The sequence below is a fragment of the Brachionichthys hirsutus genome, chromosome 24, assembly GCF_040956055.1.
Source record: "Brachionichthys hirsutus isolate HB-005 chromosome 24, CSIRO-AGI_Bhir_v1, whole genome shotgun sequence".
NCBI lineage: Eukaryota > Metazoa > Chordata > Actinopteri > Lophiiformes > Brachionichthyidae > Brachionichthys > Brachionichthys hirsutus.
The window spans coordinates 3,558,474-3,578,415 of record NC_090920.1 but is presented as its reverse complement, the minus strand read 5'-3'; the positions used below and the strand labels follow the sequence as shown (position 1 = coordinate 3,578,415).

Below are 19,942 nucleotides of genomic sequence, written 5' to 3'. Positions count from 1 at the left end.
AGAATATGGATTTCTGCGGGTTTGAAGTCCTCCACTCTGCACGGAATGAAACAGAGGTCTCGTCGCTTTGAACATTTCCGTGCAGAAATGCTCCACGTCGTATCTTCAAGTGAACAAACAAACATCATCATGTCAAATGTTGACTTTCAAAAGCATTGCTCGTCTCACGCAGACCTATCTGTGCAGCGCAGGAGAAAGGTCTGCCTGAATGCGTTAGCGTCCTGTCTGGAAACACTCGGTGCAAAGATCTGAACGCAGAAATGGCATAAATAGAAATGTTAAAGGATATGGATATGAAAAGATTAGCATTTTACTCACTATACATTTGTTAAAACTCGAAACCCGACAGGAAATACTTGTGACAGACACAAAGTAATATTTGGTGTGGTAATCTGATTACTAATAAAGGGCTTTGGTTGTGTGCAGGGAGCCTGAGAGCTTTATGCTGTCATATATTTTGCTCTAATGGCACATTCGAGTCTCTCCAGAGCGCCGTTTGGTGAAATATAACTGCTCCTCTGGACTTAACGGGAACTTTAAAGTGACGGGATACATGCACGTTGGGACGCTCGGTCGGGGGCAAGCGGGGGCTCAGCTGTAAAGTTTGCCTCATGGCCCCTGAGCACATGAAGCTGGCCCCTCCCATGTTTGTGATGACGCCATCTGATTCTGCTCCAGTCTCAGCATACAGTGTTTACACAAATACGAGACACTTCGTGTTTGTGTAAACACTGTACACACTGTACCCCCCCCCCCCCGTCCAGAATTCATAGCGCTATAGCATCTCATCGGCGCAGCAAAGAGGGGTTCTCATCCACCTGTTCACCAGATGAAAGATTTAATGATTAGAGATCTGATCATCTGACAGACCTCCCGGGGTTCCTGCTTTGTGCCGTGGCGTCCTATCGTCTATTGAACGATCGGGCCGTTCCAGACGGACATCTGTTTCTGGATGAGACAAATCAGCAGCATTTTATTTCGGTGGCCTGGGAATAGAAGTAGGTTTGAAAGTGGGTCACATTCCAGATTCATTATCAAAGCTTCTTCTAACGCGAGAGTGATAATGACAATGATGATGAATGACAATGGGCCTCCGGTGGTTCAGCGGGATCAGCGTCTGACCTGAGATGTTGAGTTTGTGGGTTCGAGCCCGAACCAGGCGTGAGTCTTAAAAAAAAAACGAAACCTTTACATGCTACTGTGTGACTGTACTTGTACTCTAACATTCTATCTAATAAATATATTCATCTTCATCATCATCACACCGGCTGCGTGTGACCCTCGTCTGCTCTCTTTTGTTACCAGCTGGTGATCCCACCATTTCTGTCTACGAAATAAATGAACTCCTCCCAAACTTAATGTATGTTTCGTGCTTGGAACTGTGAGTAAAATGGAACGTTATCCTTGTGACGGCGGCGTCGACAAGGATAATAATGAGACGAGGCTGAAAGGGGGGGGTGGAGAACATGGACTTAATTGCTGCCTGATGGTCCAGGACAGAAAACTGCGTCTCTGTTCTGCAACACACACCACACACTCCCCGATAGCAAACGTGCGCTCCAGGAGTGTGTGCACCAAAGATAGGAGAAGGGAGAGATGATCTGCTGCATCTTAATCCCGTTCTCCGTTGTTTTTATCGGTTGGGGGGGTGTAGATTAGGACGCGTGATTACAAGGGAAACATCTCGACTGTGCGTCTTACCTTAAACCTTCAAGTTATCGTCCACAAGCTAATGAGCGAGTTCTTGATAAGCGAGAGGAGACCCATCATTGCCATGGCAACAGCGCAACTTAATCGCAATGAAAGGACGGTGTTGTTGGTTAGCTCGCAGAGCGCACGCCGCGGCCATTTTCTTCCTTGTACAAATGAGGTTGTTGTTTTCCGTTGTCCTGCTTCTGGTCGGAAGTTCATAACTGGGAAGATCAAAAGGAGCTCGAGAAGGTCGCGTCGGAGCGTTGAAGGTCGCACCAAAGCAAGACGGCTGATTTGGAATCAGCCGCGGCTGTGTGAAAATACACGGCCAGTAAATTCAATGTTTACTGTACATTGTTGTACTTTGAGTATTTATCAATACTCTTGTACTCTTGCTTATTAAACTATTCAACAAGCCGACGAGATCAATGCAAAGCCTCCCTTTTAGTCGATTTCATTATCCAGCCTCAAAACAAACTAATCATTGATTGAATTTTGGGAAATTGTCTTTGCTAACTGCTAGCTGCTGTCCTTCTAGCATAATGCTTCAATAAACCTTTGTTTTATCGTTTTAATTTAGCAGAAAAAGCCCGACTCAGTTCATCAAACCGCTTCTCGCGTGGCTTCGACACGACAGTCAAAAGGAATCGCGGAGAAGGATTACTAAATATGATGTTTTGATTTATTCACAAACTCCCGAGTGGGCAAAAAACAAAGAAACGTAATTAGGAAGATAACCGATGTAGCCCGAGGAAATGAAAGTAATCAAACTACAATGCTTTACCTCTGCAGCTGAAGCGATCAATGGAAAACAAAATTAACAAAAGCTGGCCGCACGCCTCTGTTACCTCCAGAGGAACAAAAGCCATCAAAACATGCGATCAAAGAGAGAATGCAAGCAGGCCCAAACGGCAGAATGGGGGTGAGCGCCGCCCTCGCCCCTCGCCGTTCCTCCCCGCACCACGGAGCTCCACCAAATACCAGCGGCACGGCCGAATCAATTCCCCGCCGGCGTCGCCGCCCTACTTACCGCCACACACATTGTACCTGGCTGATTGGCGGCGGCGTTGTTCCTCTGGTAAATAAAACATTTATATAACCTCAATTAGCGAAGCCTGTTGAGGCGGCGGCGGCAGCTGTGCTCGCCAGCTGTTTTTAAAGGAAATGGAATGTGGGAGGGGGAGGAGGAGCAGGAAGGAGCAGCGGCCCGTTTGCACGAGGAAATACAAACCGAGTAGCTCGTTGGCATCTCGGACGTTTCTGCTCTCTTAGGGTTAGGGTTAAGGTTAATCAACCCAATGAGTAAAGATTCCTGACCTGCAAGAGGGGAGGAGCCATCTGGCGTTAAAGACGACACAATGAAAGCGTTGAATGATACCAATTCCTGAAAGAAAAGCATTAATTATGCGTATAAATTATTTCCACAGAGTTTGTTTACTTTACTTTACCCTTTAACTTGAGAAACACTTTTTATTTTGCCGTATTAATGATGCACGGTGCTTCCAAAGCATTCCAAAGCATCATTGGGGTAGAATAGGGTCGATTCCCACCAGCCTATCAGAGCAATGGATTTGATCCTCTCAATCAAACGCTGACGAACCGTTTCCCCCTGTCAAAAAGTGAACGCTCACTTTCTTCTCACTCCGCTCACTCCTAGAGCCTCAGTCAGGAAGGCAGGAGTTCATGTGTGAGCTTCCGCTGGTGTGCGAGGAGTCGATAAGGATTAAGTGTCAATTTCATATTCGGCGTTCCTCATGAATTTCTGTCCTCCTAAAAATGGGAAATAAGTGGGAGAATCCCGGCCAGTCCTTTTCCTGCAGGGCATGAATAATGCATTTATCATCCAGCCTCCGGGAGATGGCTCCACTGGCAGTGGGTGCGCTTGATTGCGTGTCGGAACAAGAGGACCCCTGTTGTGCTCCGGCTCGGCGTGACACACGCTAACGTTTTTCATATGAGACCTGGTACGACCCCCCAGCGCTGGAGAACCAAAGCAGACCTACAGCAGCCTCTGATTCCCTCGAGCCAAACGTGGGTTAGAGCCGTTGCTGCCGGTTAAAGGGATCCTGATGGGGGGTCGTTTATCTGCACGAGGGCGGGGCACGTATCGACCCTAAACACGGAGCAGAGAGGCAGCGATGATTGGACGAAGCGCTCGGTCTGACCAGAGCTCAATCAAACGTTTGTCATTGTTGCTGTGAACTCGGTCAAAGACACCCAGGAAGTCACAGACGGGCTCGCTGACCCCCAGGGCATCTTCATTTTAACGACATCTTCACTTTAACTTTTTAAAACTTCTGACTTCCTGTGCCACCGAGCAGATTCCCAATAACGTCTTGTTTCTGCTCTTCCTGTCTTTCAGTGGAGGGCTGCACCGATTGGTCCGTGGACTACCTGAAATACAAGGTGCTGCTGGGGGAGCCTGTTCGGATTAAGTGCGCTTTATTCTACGGATACATACGGGCCAACTACACCCACGCGCAGAGCGCCGGCCTGAGCCTCATGTGGTACAAGAGCGCAGGACACGGGGACTTTGAGGAACCAATCAGCTTCGACGGCGTAAGGATGAGCAAGGAGGAGGACGCCATATGGTTCCGGCCGGCGGAGTTGGACGATGCCGGGTACTATTCGTGCGTATTGAGGTGAGCGGTTTCATTCAGCCGAGGTTTCCTGTGTTTTTGGCAGCGACCATTCGCTACCGTTAGCGCGCCCCCCTTTGCTGTGGCGGCGGCCGTGAATAGAAACGGGCGGCGCCGGTCCAACAACCCTCACAGCTCCATTCGGTGACTTTGGCAGCGAGACGATCAGTCAGCCCGGAGTTATTGCGTAATCGTGCAGAAAGGAGAGCCGTGAGAGTCCATGTGGAACCGGAGCGCCGCTTTGCCCTCGATCCCAACCATTCAGAACCAAATGAAGGGGCGGGGCTTATTGTCCGTGAACAGAACTAATGCTAATAATGGCCCCGGTCTTTGGACTTCTCCTCCTCCTCTCACTTTGTTATTGCCTAACTTCCAGCTCGCTGCGTTCGACAGCCGGACAGCATATTTACAACCCTGACCTTTTATTTACAACGCCGCGTCGGCGCCGCAATCTGCCCCGCTGATTTCTGACTGTAATCAGAACACGTGACGCGGAGGGCGCGGGCAGTAAAACCGGGTTGGGGTGTTGGTGTTTCCATTCTTTGTTGGCCTTTTCGCTTCGTCATGCTTCGTATCCAACATGAAGCTGAAGCAAAGCTCGACTGTCGGCTTCGGCTCAGCGGCGTCGCAGGAACGAGCCCAAACATGCTTTATTACACGGTAATAATAATGATTAACCCCGTAGGTACTGACTGGTCCATTAGTCAGCTGCAGACGGAGGGGCCCGTTGGGGAGGATGGTGTGTGTGTGTGTGTGTGTGTGCGGCGCTCTGAAGCGTGTAGCGATGCATCACGACCACGTGGACCCATCACGGGAGAGTGATTGATCGTCCTGTGTGTGGAGCCCCGGTACAGGCCGGCGCCGAGCGACAGCCAGAACGCACGCCGCTTGATGCTCCTCTCAGAGGACGCCTGGAGAACCTCTCCTCCTCCAAAGTGCCTTTTGACGCGATGACACTTTACTCTGCGCCGTAAAACATGCCATTTGTGCGCTTTCTTTGCTTTTGCGACACATTCCTCACTTCTCACTCGAGAGCGTGGACACGCCTCTTGGCGGCGTGTTTACCGGAGGATCTTCACTCTTTCTGAAACATGGAAAGGAGCGCTGGGCGGGGGAACGGATGAATCGCAGCACGACCATAAATCACTTCATACTTGAGCATGTAATATAACAATTCAATGGTTACTGTTGGTTCCCGTGACGCCGTTCTCTCAAGTATCGTCCACCCCTCAGACGACGTGGGGGGGGGGGGGGGGGTCTCCTCTCTGTCTGCTGTGTGAGCATGCGGCACTTAAAGACAGCCGGTGGTTGGATGAAATCCTCAAAAGACGCCGTCACTGCTCCTTTTCTGTTCGCTGCTTTCATCTATTCGACTTTCTGCCGTGGGCGTGGCAGTTTCTGTTAAACCGAGGAAACGAACAGGAATGCATTAAAAATGAACGCAGGCGAGGAAAACTGTCATCAAGTCGCTAATGTTCCTGCTCACGTGTGTGAATCTGCTGCTCTGGTTGTAGGTTTGTCTGAACTTATAATATTACCCGACCAGCTCCTTGCTTTTGTCTTTCACGCCTAAATGCGGCGTGAACTCTCGACGCATTCCCGCTTCTGCACAAATCCGCATGTCAGATCGGTCTCCACTTGTTTCAGGTGTCGGTAAACATGAAACAAGAAGTGTGGAATTTAGAACTTCATCTGTGGATAAAACAGCAGCTGCTCTCACGGAGAATCGATCCCATAATTTAAAATCAGCACGCTGGGGCCTCTTTCCCTTTCATGCTCAGACCTGCCTGCACCAATTATATACACGTCGTTAGCCTCATAGCATAATTGCCTAAGTCTTAGGCAATTATGCTATGAGGCTAACCGAGGATTAGGGCGCCACGCTACCGGCAGAGGCTGCAGAGTCTTGGCGAGTCGCTCGGTTCCACCTCTGACCCGGTTTAAGGCCGTTAGCACGCTGCCCCTGCCTCCGAGTCGCTCGGTTCCACCTCTGACCCGGTTTAAGGCCGTTAGCACGCTGCCCCTGCCTCCGAGTCGCTCGGTTCCACCTCTGACCCGGTTTAAGGCCGTTAGCACGCTGCCCCTGCCTCCGAGTCGCTCGGTTCCACCTCTGACCCGGTTTAAGGCCGTTAGCACGCTGCCCCTGCCTCCGAGTCGCTCGGTTCCACCTCTGACCCGGTTTAAGGCCGTTAGCACGCTGCCCCTGCCTCCGAGTCGCTCGGTTCCACCTCTGACCCGGTTTAAGGCCGTTAGCACGCTGCCCTTGCCTCGCAGTCGCTCGGTTCCACCTCTAACCCGGTTTAAGGCCGTTAGCACGCTGCCCCTGCCTCTGCCTCCGAGTCGCTCGGTTCCACCTCTGACCCGGTTTAAGGCCGTTAGCACGCTGCCCTTGCCTCCCAGTCGCTCGGTTCCACCTCTAACCCGGTTTAAGGCCGTTAGCACGCTGCCCCTGCCTCCGAGTCGCTCGGTTCCACCTCTGACCCGGTTTAAGGCCGTTAGCACGCTGCCCCTGCCTCCATCTTATTAATAGGCTTCCTGCATGCCATCCAATTCCTCGGCTGTCACCAGCAAAAAGGAGCGCAGGAGGGGAAAGAGCGAGTGTGCGTCCGTGTGTCTGTCCACATCCTTTCGCTTATTTAACCCTGAATCCCTCGACACCTGCTCGCACACACACACACACACACACGGAGATCAAACGCATCGACCTCGGCCGTGTTGACGGCGGTAGCATCCGTGGCCGGTGATCTCTCAGGGAAGTGACAGTCAGAACGGGCCGAGTCGGCGCCGTCGGATCGATCCAGCCCAGCTGTCAGAGCCAATGAGAGGCGAGCAGCGGGGTGTAATACAACAATGGTGTTTGGGTTATAAGCAACCTAGCCGTGGCTCTGAGGGGTAGCTTTGGCAAGGATCGCTACGGCAACAGCGTCCTGATGGATGCTGGGTAATGGTGTTTATTTGCACAATGGCCACTCTGAGCGTTGTGGAGTTGCTCAGGAATGCGAGGAAAGGAAACGGTCATTTCTCAGGGAATCAAACGTGCATGAAAGTGATGAAAGTTTTTTTTTGTCAACAACTGTGAGCAGTTTGGTGTGACCAGCTAGAAATCTGGATCTTAAGTGTTTGGAACTCGAAACACCCGAAATTATTGCTGCAGAGCTAAACTAAATCAGGGACTGACGTAAGTCCGATCCCTCGAGTGGACGCGGACGCTGCGTTTGGACCGTTCGGGGGGGGCTGCTGTCTGATGATGCCCCCCCCCCCATCCACCATTCTTTACAGCGGCTCCGTGGACGCTGCGTTTGGACCGTTCGGGGGGGGCTGCTGTCTGATGATGCTCGCCCGGCTGTTTGCGCTCAGTGCATCTTTCGTTTTATCAGCCGTGTGATGTGACGACGTGAACTTTGGTAAATATTCACTCTGATGTTACTAAAGCAGTGTCAGAGGAGAGGCGGCGCGAGGATGGATAGTTATAGCCTTTCATGTAGCGCCTAAATGGAAACAGAACGTCATCAAAGTGCTATTAAATTGTTTAGGACTTTAAATCAAATTCAAAATCCGCCGTGGCAGAAATATTAGAGCGGCGGGTCAGCGGCGTGAAGCGGGCCCAGATGAATGGTTCTTTATCCGTGCATTAGAGCGCGTTGCAGTGTGGCCGGACTCTAGAGGAGGCAGGGGTGAGAGAATGGATGGAACGACATGTTCTCTGGAACCAGGTGCTGCCGTGTGGCCAGTGTGATTCCCAACCGGCGCCACTGGAGGCTGCTTTTCATGTGCGGCATGTTGGCTTCTCTTTCGCGTGTTTAATTCGCCATGCTGCAGCATCAATGCCCTTCACGCTCTCCGGCTGGACATTTGTTCCACGCCTGATTCCATCTGATGAGGCTGAACTCAGGAGACTCGGGGAACAAATGGAGGTGAAGGCCGGACGGACGACCCGGGACGGTTGAGCAGCGAGCGGCGAGCGGCGAGCAGCGTGACGACCTTCTCTTAATCTCATACGCACGCTAACGCGGACAGAATTGTTCCATTTGGACATTCCTGCTCCGCACTGGGCGGAGAAAGTCAAGACGCCAAACGACGATGGCTGATAGGGACGCGCTGACCTTCTCTCCTGCCTGTCTGATGGTGTTTTTTTTTGGGGGGGGGGGTCTGCCAGACAGATGTCAGAAATACCTCTCCCCAAGCACAATCACGAACAGAGAAGCTCGGCGACTGAACCATACTGGCGTCCTGCACCAACATCATTCATCTCAACATCGGTCGTAGCCGCGTGCCAGTCGTGGCGGTGACATCACAGCCAATCAGAGCCGGAGCCCAAGCTGCCGAGATCGATGCCCGTTCACTGAAAACGAAGCCAGACATTCGTAAATGTTCGTGAGGGACTTCTACCGACATGCTCCAGCGTTAGCGCTAGCGTAGTTCCTATTGATCAGCGGTACGGCTGCTCACTCAGCGCATCCTGATGACCTCGGGGCCGATGGATGAGGTCACGATGGAGCAGGAACCGAATCCAACGGAGACCCGATGCTTGTTAGCGGATGGCGTTGCTGCCACGGCGATGAGCTGAGAGTTCCCCAAAGGCAGCGGCGAGGAAAACACCGACTAATGCGTTTGCTGCTGACAGTTCCAGACGCCGTCTCCAGGGAACGCTCGGAGGAATCCTCAGAATACTGAACACCGGTGCCGTGCGGCGTGGGGGCCACGCCTCTGAAGGCCGCTGTTAGCATTAGATTCAAGTCGCAGCGCTCAGCAGCTGCTTTCCAGGCGGGTTCCACGCTTGGTTGGACCGTCCCTGTTTCAGCCTTTAACCTCTGACCCTTTACGCCACGCCGACCCTCTGTGGGCTGAACGGAAGCGCTGGTGAACAATCCTCGTCCTCTGATTCCATTAGGAAGACGTTTACGTCAGGTCATCATTCCTCCCCAGGAGCCCCCGAGCCTCAATTCTGCTGCCTTGCATTTCATATCAGGAGGCAGTAAGCGAAAGGGCGGGTTCCATCTGGCGCCACCTTCTGGTGGAGGCGTCGGTAAAATCCAAACCACATGTTGCGTCTCGTACGTCGAGCTCGCAGCGGCTGCAGGTATTTGTTTGGGAGATTCAACCAGGGATCGAACCGCAGCGTTCCAATCAGAACGCTCCGGTGGGCTGCTGAACCCCACGGATATTATACCTGCCGTGTGGAGAGTCAGAAGGTCACCTGGCTCCTCAGGCTCCACAGACATCCCCGTGGACGGGGATGTTGGAAAGGCATCACAGGATGCACTCTGGCCGGCGCCGTCGGCCGCTCAGGCGGGGCAGATGACGCCGTTTTCTCCCCGTCTCCTCCGGGGGTCGCGTTTATCAGCGCTGGCCGGAACATGTAGCAGGGAAGTGAGCGCCCCTTTGGGATCTCATTTGCACAGGCGTCCATCTGGTCGGAGCGGCCCAGGATCATCTCCACGTCATGTCACATTTGCATCGGGGCTTGAGGAAAGCGGAGCGGCGCTGCTCAGCTCGCAGGCCAGCGGCGTGTTTGCAGGCGCCGCAGTGGAGACCAGTGTGTGTCGCCCTAATCCACCGGGCGCCACAATTATGGGAGGATTTAACATGTTTTGATTGTTTGTTGGTTCAGCTCGATTTGTGGAACCAGCTTTAGTAGGAAAATTAGCAGCGAGATTTTCCCAAACTCGGCCAATTTGGACCGGGAGGGATTTGCTGCAGGCGGACCGGCCCGCTTGTCATTTGTGACGGTCTAATTAGCCAGTTTGGGCCCAGAAAGCATTTCTTATCGAACTCATTGATCATCGAGGACCATTCTTCAAGCGGCACCGACGTCCGCGGCGGATCAATGCCTCCATTGATTCCTGTGTTCTGTTAAGAACTACTCAAGCAGCAATCTCCAATCATTGTCCCGGTAATGACCCAAACACTGATTTGATCTGCGGCGCTTGAGTTGGGCTCCGGGCAGCACAGCGAACGGACACGGAAGGATCACGCACTAAAATAAATGTTTGCTCCACGGATGAATATTTAGGGCGGGGCAAACATTACGCTACGACTCGTCTCTGATTTTACACCCACTCTGTCGCTTCTGCGTTATTAATTCTCGTCTTTATGGACGCGGCGCGGCGTTTCCAGTAAATCATTTTCTGCTTTAACACGTGGAAACAATCCGTCTTCAAGTGCCGCTGACTTTCAGAGCCGCCGGCGTTCCAGCCTCTCCGACACGCCGTTAGAGAGCGTTTCCATCGCGTTTGGAGCAGCAGGCTCATCGTGCATTAGTGAATAAGAAGCATCGGAACGCGCTCGCCAGATTCGGCTTCATGACATCGAAGGCTTCCGATCAATATCCCTCTCGCTGTGGACTGACTCAAGTGGAATGTAATGGATGAGAGGTGGAGAGCTTGTATCTGGCAGCATTTATTGCCCCCCACGAGTCGATGAATTTGCCCCTCCCTGCAGGAACTCCACCTACTGCATGAAGGTGTCCATGTCCCTGGCGGTGGCGGAGAACGACACCGACCTCTGCTTCAGCTCCAAGATGAGGTTCTACGAGAAGGCCGAACTGAGCAAGAGCAAAGACATCACCTGCCAGGGCATCGAGGATTACGTCCAGCCGGGGGCGGAGCCTGAGATCCTGTGGTACAAGGTAGGCGCTTCTTTTTATTGGCTGTTTTGATTTGTCCCTCGGATGGGCAAGCAAGGATTCCGTCTGCCAACCTTTTTAAAGGCTTGTGAAGAAGCAACGCTGTCGGGTTCCGCTTGATTCACGGCTGAAACTCAAAGTATCAAAGGAATAAAAGCACCGGCAAGACTTCCTCTGGCTCCTCGGCGTCAGTGGGGCCCGGGGGCCTGCTCATCAAAGATGCTCTCCGGTTATCGGCTCTGTGATTGGCCGGGCGCTGATTTTAATTCTCTGGCCACACCCACAGCGCCCCCGGTTTCTTTGCCCCGGGTGTTCTGCGGCTCAAGGTCCGAGAGGCGTGGGCTCTTCCTAAAGGTTTCCACCGACACCACGATCCTCACGTTGTTGTCCGACGCTGCACGATGTTGAAGTCAACTCGGCCATCGGTCTGCTTTCTGCAGACTCCAAATATGCTGCAAGATGCTGCAAGATGTTTCCTAGCAACCGACTCCCACATTGATCCGTGATCCGTGATGCTTTAATATCCCGCGGCCTTTGTCTGTGTGTGTTTTTAGGAGTGCAAGCCGGAGCAGTGGAGACCAACCATCGACAGGCGGCGGGACACGCTGTCCATCAGGGAAGTACGGGAAGCCGACATTGGGAATTACACCTGCGAGCTGAAGTTTGGGAGCTTCGTGGTGCGGAGGACGACCGAGCTGTCCGTCACCGGTGAGCAGGAAGTTCCTCCTTTGTTTGTTCTGGATTCTGCCGCTACGTTTCTATTTAGTGTACTACGAAAAGTACAAGCCGATCCTCGCTGCTGATGACTCTGCACAGTTTCTGTTTCTCACTCTGGCCAAAGAAAAGTCCCCCGAGCGAAACGATTAGTGTCTCGAGGCTGATCGCTGCACCTTCAGCCAAAAGCGGCCGGCGCTGCTCTAATTGCTCAGCAGAGCAGCCGCGTCAGCACTTTCCCGAAGGCTGGAGAACTATTCAACCTGGAGTTAGTGTCACCGCCAGAGTTCCACACACTCGCCGCTCTAGAGAGGGAGAACCCGACAGAGTTCCACACACTCGCCGCTCTAGAGAGGGAGAACCCGACAGAGTTCCACACACTCAACGCTCTAGAGAGGGAGAACCCGACAGAGTTCCACACACTCGCCGCTCTAGAGAGGGAGAACCCGACAGAGTTCCACACACTCGCCGCTCTAGAGAGGGAGAACCCGCCAGAGTTCCACACACTCGCCGCTCTAGAGAAGAAGAGCAGAATCCAAATCAAACAAATCAAACTTAAATTCAATTCCAGCTCACGTTCTTTGTAATGAAAGTGTTCCCTCACATTTACGCAAGCCTGAGACAAAAAGGAAAAGGTGCAGAAGGCTTGCTGGAGTTGAGGCGGCGGCGGCGGCGGCTCCGGTTCGTCGTCGTCGTCGGGGTCGGGGTCAGGCTAAGCGTTTGCCGTTAAACGCTGCCTGATCACACTTTACGTCCCGTTAAAGGGCCGACGACAGACCGAAGGCCGAGCGATGCCATAAATCCCTCCCCCAGCAGCCCCCAAACGTCAGCCGTCGCTCCATCAGCGTTCCAGAACGGGTGGCGGGAGACGACTGACGACCGTTTTCTTCTGTCAGCGTGGGTCGCCTCCCACATCCAGCCTCCACGTGAAGCCTCTTATTGGCCTTTCGGTTTGTTTATTTAATGCTTTAATGCACGATTAAAAGGGGAGGGGCGATCCAGGTTCGCGTTCCTCTCCTTTGAGCTGGAATCTCCTGGCTTCCGGGTTGGACACGATGCTATCCTTTGCCCCGCCTCCTCTGCTCTTCCGAACCATTTCTTTTGCTCTATATTCTACTCCTGACCCGTAAATGCTTGACATCTGCTCTCGCAAAGCATTTTAGAAGCTCTAATGAGCTCTATCGAGCCAGAAACACGTCGACTTCTCGTGCGCTGCTCATCATTAATGAAGAATGCAGACCTGCGTCGCTCTGCAGAGCTTCCAGTTGCATTTATTTCCTTGGATCCACCGAGCTCATATCGACTCCATGTCCGTGTCTCGTTTCCACAGCTAATCATCAGCTGATCAGGAGTTTGGGATACTTCAACCTATTTATTGCTATGATCAAAGAACAGCGGAAACAACAGAGCGACACGCAGAAGAGGGGGGTGGAGCCTAATACTGTTATCACATCCCTAAAAGGGATTCATGACATTAATCTTGCTGTAATGTCCTCACCGTTGCGGGACAAAGCCCCCCCCCCCCCACTTTACCAACAGCCTGCGGGCCCTCTCACGGCAGCGCGATGGGACTAAAGGTCAGACTCCATTTGATTGTAGCGAGCGGCGCTGAAATGCTAATGAGCTCCCTCGCTGGCTAACGGGAAGCAGGATTCATTTTAAAGTGAGGTTTGGGATTTTATGACGGCTTTGTGAGGCTCGCCGTTTGATGTCTGAGATGAAATGCGGCAGAATAAAGACACGGCGATGAGGTAGCGATGCGAGCGCTGAGCCGGGCTAATGAGCCGGGCTAATGAGCCGGGAAAGGCGCCGACAAGCGGCTCCTTCATTCTGATCCTGTAAACGACGTGTGTTCGGTTGGGCGAGGAGAAGGACGGACAACAGCCTGAAAAAAACACCTCCACCTGAAAGCCCCCCCATAGGCCGACGGCATTCACATGGCAATTTCGCGGCAGAGTGATTCCTCTTGCAGCACGGTGAGAATGTCCTCGCCGGAGACCATCCGGCTTCAGCGTCTCGCTCGGCGCCGAGTCTTGCTGCACGCCGGCTCGACGGGTCTGGAATGAGAGAAACTCGGGCGGCGCTCCGGCGTGATGAGAACCTCCCCCCCCCCCCTCCCCCCCCCGATGCGTGTTCTCTATTCGCTCAGCGTGCAGACGATGAGGAAGAACGGCAGCGGAGAGCGAGTTTAGAAAAGGGGTCTAAAGAAAACTATTCAGAGCGACTTCACTTCAGGATGAACCTGATACATCGTTTAACGCCTACTGCCCCCCCCCACCGCCAGCACCGTCTGGTGGACGTGCCCCATGTCCCAGCCCCGCCCTGGGCTGGCTCATTAGCATATGAGGGAGGCTGGACTATAATTGTCCCGTTCATTGGTGGACGGTGATTCATCGTGGTGCTGCTGGGGGGGGGGGGGGGGGGGGGGATCAGGAAGTACAGAATCAGCAGGTGTTTGACGCGCTTCATCAGCTTCACGTCCGTCTCTTTTATTTCATTACCTTTGATGTTTTATCAGGGCATTAGAGGCTCGTCCTTTCTTCTGTTCTTCTGTCGCTCCGCCGTGATTTGATTTCATGGCCTCCCGCTGAGTCTTCACAGGGCGGCGACGGATCTACCTGACGTGACATCACGGGCGCCACGGAAACGTGTGTGAGACGTGACGCCGCAGCCGCTGGAGTTCACTGAGCGGGGGGGGGGGGGATGATTACTTGCATGGAATGTCACCTTTTGATGTTTCTCTTTCTTTCTTTTCATCCATTAGTAGTTTTTAATGGATTTAAAGGGCCAGCAAAGGCAAACATGCTAATCTCCATTCACGAATTATCAGGCTTTTTAGCCGCTAAATATTTCACTGAATTCAAAAGTTTGGAACGAAGTTGCTGTTTTGGTGATGAGCTGGGAGTGAAGATGAGCCTCACCATTTACGTTTTGAGGCACTAAATAGGTCTGTGGAGACGAGGAACCGCGCAGAGCCCCCCCCAGGAAGTGGAATATCCAATCCAGCCCCCGCATAATTACAGTGATGGTCGGTGCACGAATAAAAGCTCGTTCCTTTTAGCAGTTAGACAGAAATGTCAAAATCGTGCTAATTCGCTTTTTAGTCTAAAACAAGGAAAAGTTTGAACGGGAAAAAGTCGTATCCATGAAGGTCTGTTGCCATGGGAACAGCGCGTGTCTTTTAATCGGCTGTGATTCATGTTTATCGTTGATGCCTTTTGCGTAATAAAGGCACGGCTTAATCGACTCAAACCAGTGACCTCTCTGAACACGACGGACTGGGAACGATGGGAGCCTTCCTGAAACCTTCATCACCGTCCACGCTCCCAGCTTCGTCTGATTGAAGAGCTCTTGGAGCATTCTGGAAGGCTTTCTGAGCCCACATGCTCGTCCGTCTTCGGGAAAGTAAATGGAAATGATAGAAAAAGAAATGCCGAGTCTGAAACGGGGAGACGTTTCGTTTCTGCCTCCAGATTTACGAGTCTGTTGTTTTATCACATCCTTTTCCTGCCTCAGCCCGTCGGGCCATTCGTCTCGTTCCACCTCTGCCACGCTCCCGGAGCCGAGCCGAGACCGGATATCAATCAGAGGTGAGAGGCGCTCCTCTCCTCTTCCTCTTCCTCTTCCTCTTCTACTGGTACGGAGGAGAACGCAGCCAAACCAGAGGAACATGTTAAGGTTCAGCGGTGACCGTCGGGTGCCGTCAGCTAAGACGGGCATGCGGTGCAAACGGAGGCCACTTCCCCACCACGGACCGGACCGTGTGTCGTCTGGGTTCCTCGCCGTGCCTCCCCGCCACGGACCGGACCGTGTGTCGCCGTGTCGTTGTCAGAGCTTGAAGCGATGCCTTCAAAGAGCGTCTTTTGAAGTAGCTGCGTATACATGTATTCAACCAATCATCCAGAGCGTGCAGACAGATGAGATCAGATGTCGTGTTGAATACTTTCAAGCATTTGCAGCTGTTAATGCGTTTTTGTGGGATCGTCTTTGTTCCATTCACTACCGAGGCGCATTTTTAATTAGAACGAAACACGATTGGCTCCCACCGTTCTCTTTGTTGCCAGTCCTGGAGACAAAATAAAAAGGTTGTGGCTCTAAATGATAGTTTTTGTGCCGACTTGGTTACATGTTTCGGGTTCCACGTCAGATCAGGCAGCATTCCTTCGGCTTGTTCCACTTCTGCTCCGTGTCCAGCTGTTTGCCACAGCTCCCGTCCTCCCACCTGCGATTTGGGATTTGTTACGTGCTCCCGTGCCATCCATACCCGACCGCGCCGATCAATGCAGCGGCTGCGGCGCCCACTCGGCATCCCTGCGGGGCTCCACCTCCTCCGCTCAGGTGATGTGCTTGTTGCCTTGTGGAGCTTATAGCGGGAGAAAAGGGAGGACGGAGCACGTGCACAGCGTGGCGTTCTGAGACGCGAGTGGCTACTTGGTTAGCGTACATCCTAGCGGCGCTTCCTTGGATGTGAATCCCGAAGATAAAGACGGAAGGCCTGCTGGTTTGGGAGCGTTCCCAGTCGGGACCCTCGACGTCTCCAGTGTCACCTGGCGCGACAGGTGATCTGTCAGGTCATCATTGAACTGTTCTCGCCGCCTCTGTTCCTCCTTTTGGGCATGGCCTTGCAGATCCCCCCCCCACAAACAAACCGCCACGGAACTAGTTTGACGTGGCCAGCGCTCCGCACGGTGAGCTGGCTTTGATGAGGTGGCGCTTTCTGGGCACAAACGCGACGGAACGCTTTTGGTGACGGGTAGCGCCGTACTAAACGCGTGCGCGATGCAGGTGCAGCAGGGCGTGTCCACTTCCCTTTTGCTTGATTATTTAAATCCCTTCAGACAACGACAGGATGTTACGTCGATCAGAGCGGCACATACAGTCCGGGTTCATACAGTGAAGTGGGCTCCTGAAGCGCTCAGCAAACTCAACGTTAGCATCAATTAGCTGCCGTTTATTATCAGCCCGGGCTCTCTGGGACTAACTCTTGAGCAGTTTAGGGACAAACGTGCCCCCCCCCCCCCCTCATTGTTCTAGTCTGCATATTCTCACGGTTTGGACTGGCTCCGTCGTCCCGGCGCCTGCGCTGAGGCTCTTTGTTTCAGGAGGAAGACAGTAATCCCTCGGCATGGAAGAGGGATCTCGAGATTATCGGCCCTAATTCCTCCTGGTGAGCAGGAAGTTGACGCGTTCCTCATAATCCGAGGGGATGATTTTCATATTCGCTGCTTTCCAGACAGCTGAGCTACGTGACAGATACGTTTCGAATGACGGCTGTATTCCACTTCGGTCTCCTCTGTTTTTATTCTGCTGTTTCTCACATGAATAATCGAGAAAATGCCGTTTTCCGAGTGTTGCTCCGTCTGCTTTGGGCTCCCCCCCCCCCCCCCGACCGTCACCTCCGCGGCGCGCCGCTGTCCCACATCCTGTCAAACATCTATCAATTAGCAAACTGTGCTCACACGTGCTCCTCTGACACGCCGCGCATCTGGGACGGCTAATTAAGATGACGCGTTACATAATTAATGCCTCCGCTCTGCTCATTAGCGCCTTAGCTTTGGTGATGTGAACGTCTGTGCTAAACTGGTGCTAACAGGAAGTGTTGGGAAGCAAATGCATCTACGTTTAACTCTTTGTTTAAGCGTTCTTATTTCTGCGATTTGAGTCAGTGGAGCCTCGAGAATATCCCCTCCCTCTGGCGTCCGTAGAAACGCGCCGTCGAGGACATTTCAGCTGCTTGTCAATCCACCAATCCCGTCACAGAGATGAGGAGGCGGGAAGAGACAGCGGATGGGAGGCCTGCATAATTTATAGTGAGGGAAAGAAAATCAATTTTCTGGCATAAATGACTGCGACGTTAATTAGTTGCAGATTGGTCTTTGACAAAAGGTGCATTCTGAATCACTCCGGGGAGGGAGTCGCCTCTGGACGGTTCAGCTGCTGATCATTTCACGTGGCGTTTGGGAAATGGGAAGCATCTCAGAAGATGAAGTGATGTTTGGGAAGAAGTCCCTCTGCTGGGGAGACGGGGAACTGGAAGGAACTGGGCTCTGATGTAATGGACATTGATTGCGCTGCTCCCAGACGACCCCCGTCATGACAAGTTACTGTAAGGGCACTAAAGCAGGTTTAAAGTAGGGGGGGGGGGGGGCGGCGGCGCCGAAAGGTCAGCACAGGCCTGTTTGTGGCATTGCAAGACTTTTTTCTTTATTCATGTTTGAGGTGATTTAGAAAAAAAACCGGAGGTGGAGGAGCGGAGGTGGAGGAGCGGAGGTGGAGGAGCGGAGGGGCTGAAGCGGAGGTGGAGGAGCGGAGGTGGAGGAGCAGAGGTAGAGGAGCGGAGGTGCTGAAGCGGAGGTGGAGGAGCAGAGGTAGAGGAGCGGAGGTAGAGGAGCGGAGGTGGAGGAGTGGAGGTGGAGGAGCGTAGGTGGAGGAGCGTAGGTGGAGGAGCGGAGGTGGAGGAGCGGAGGTGGAGGAGTAGAGGTAGAGGAGCAGAGGTAGAGGAGCGGAGGTGCTGAAGCGGAGGTGGAGGAGCGGAGGTGGAGGAGCAGAGGTAGAGGAGCAGAGGTAGAGGAGCGGAGGTGCTGAAGCGGAGGTGGAGGAGCAGAGGTAGAGGAGCGGAGGTAGAGGAGTGGAGGTGGAGGAGCGGAGGTGGAGGAGCGTAGGTGGAGGAGTAGAGGTAGAGGAGCGGAGGTGGAGGAGCGGAGGGGCTGAAGCGGAGGTGGAGGAGCAGAGGTAGAGGAGCGGAGGTAGAGGAGTGGAGGGGCTGAAGCGGAGGTGGAGGAGCAGAGGTGGAGGAGCGGAGGTGGAGGAGCGGAGGTGGAGGAGCAGAGGTGGAGGAGCGGAGGTGGAGGAGCAGAGGTAGAGGAGCGGAGGTAGAGGAGTGGAGGTGGAGGAGCGGAGGTGGAGGAGGAGCGGTCATCCGAGGCGTGCTGACGTCTTGTGTGAAAGTCACGTCTCCTCCGCAGGTGTTCACTCTGCCCCCCCCCCCTTCTCTATGGAGCTGCTGTAGAATAAACAAGCTGATTTATATTACAAGCAAAAGACATACAAGGCTTAGCGTCGAGTGCTTAAGAGCCTCTTAACACAATCAGGCTCTAATTTATGTTAAAGTTTAATGGCGTTTTGACTTTAATGGCATTTCTGATTGCAACGCCTCTATAATAAATTACGAGGGCTCATGCATGAGCTCTCCGGGTAAAGTGTTTCCCTCGTCTCTTGTCTCCAGGCAAATTGAAGCATGCTGTGTGACAGTGTGGCCAAATCCAAAGGTCCCTTCACGCCCGTTCAAAGCCAATATTTGAGCCTTTTTCATCCCCTTGATCGGTTTTTGTTTTTCAGTATCGGTGCTCATCAACATGCACCAAAAGTAAATCAGAAACAGACATTTAGCTCATAAATAAAGGCGTGCCATTTTAAGAGTGAGGATTCTACAAGACTATGTTCAAATGTTTAATCCGATTTTAGATGTTTTAGTCTAAATAAACCTTGTTTTTGCGTTAGTCATTTGAAACATAAAACTAATATTTTTTTTCTTTCTTGTTCTTCACACAAACCTCTCCCAAAAGAGTTGTCATAAAGTCCTCATCACAACAAAAGAATAAAATTAACAATTAAAGGAATAAACATAAATAACCCAACACTCAGTATGATTTTATTGCAACGTTCCATATAGCAATTAAACAAAATGCACCATAAATCAGAAGTAAAGTTCTCTTGAGACGCGTGTTCAGGAAAACTCGTCTTGATTTAAGATGCAATGTTTTGCTTTTCATGACAGCAAAGCGATCGAATAAAAAGGAATAAAGGTTTCATTATTCTGAGTAAAACACGAACGAACGTGTTCGGTGCTCATCAGCCTGCAGGAGAGTTACGGTGAACCTCAGGGGGCGTCGATGGGCGGGGACAAGCGTTTATACGCCGGCCACCTAGCGTTACCCCCCCCCCCCCCAAAAGTCTTTATTATGGCATTACCCCCCAAAGAGTCTTTATTATGGCATTACCCCCCAAAGAGTCTTTATTATGGCGTTACCCCCCAAAGAGTCTTTATTATGGCGTTACCCCCCAAAGAGTCTTTATTATGGCGTTACCCCCCCCCCAAAGAGTCTTTATTATGGCGTTACCCCCCCCAAAGAGTCTTTATTATGGCGTTACCCCCCCCCCCCCCAAAGAGTCTTTATTATGGCGTTACCCCCCAAAAAAGTCTTTATTATGGCATTACCCCCCCCCCCCCAAAGAGTCTTTATTATGGCGTTACCCCCCCCAAAGAGTCTTT

At 52.5% G+C, this 19,942-nt stretch overlaps 1 protein-coding gene across 1 annotated transcript in view; it reads left to right on the top strand.

The window, feature by feature from the left end:
* LOC137911854 (interleukin-1 receptor accessory protein-like 1-B) overlaps window positions 1-19,942 on the top strand; it is a 125,534-nt gene that overhangs the window by 46,321 nt on the left and 59,271 nt on the right. The window contains exons 2-4 of the mRNA XM_068756197.1: window positions 4,055-4,334; window positions 10,773-10,959; window positions 11,511-11,664. Of these exons, the coding sequence (XP_068612298.1) occupies window positions 4,055-4,334; window positions 10,773-10,959; window positions 11,511-11,664 (621 nt within the window). The remainder of the gene's footprint in view (window positions 1-4,054; window positions 4,335-10,772; window positions 10,960-11,510; window positions 11,665-19,942) is intronic.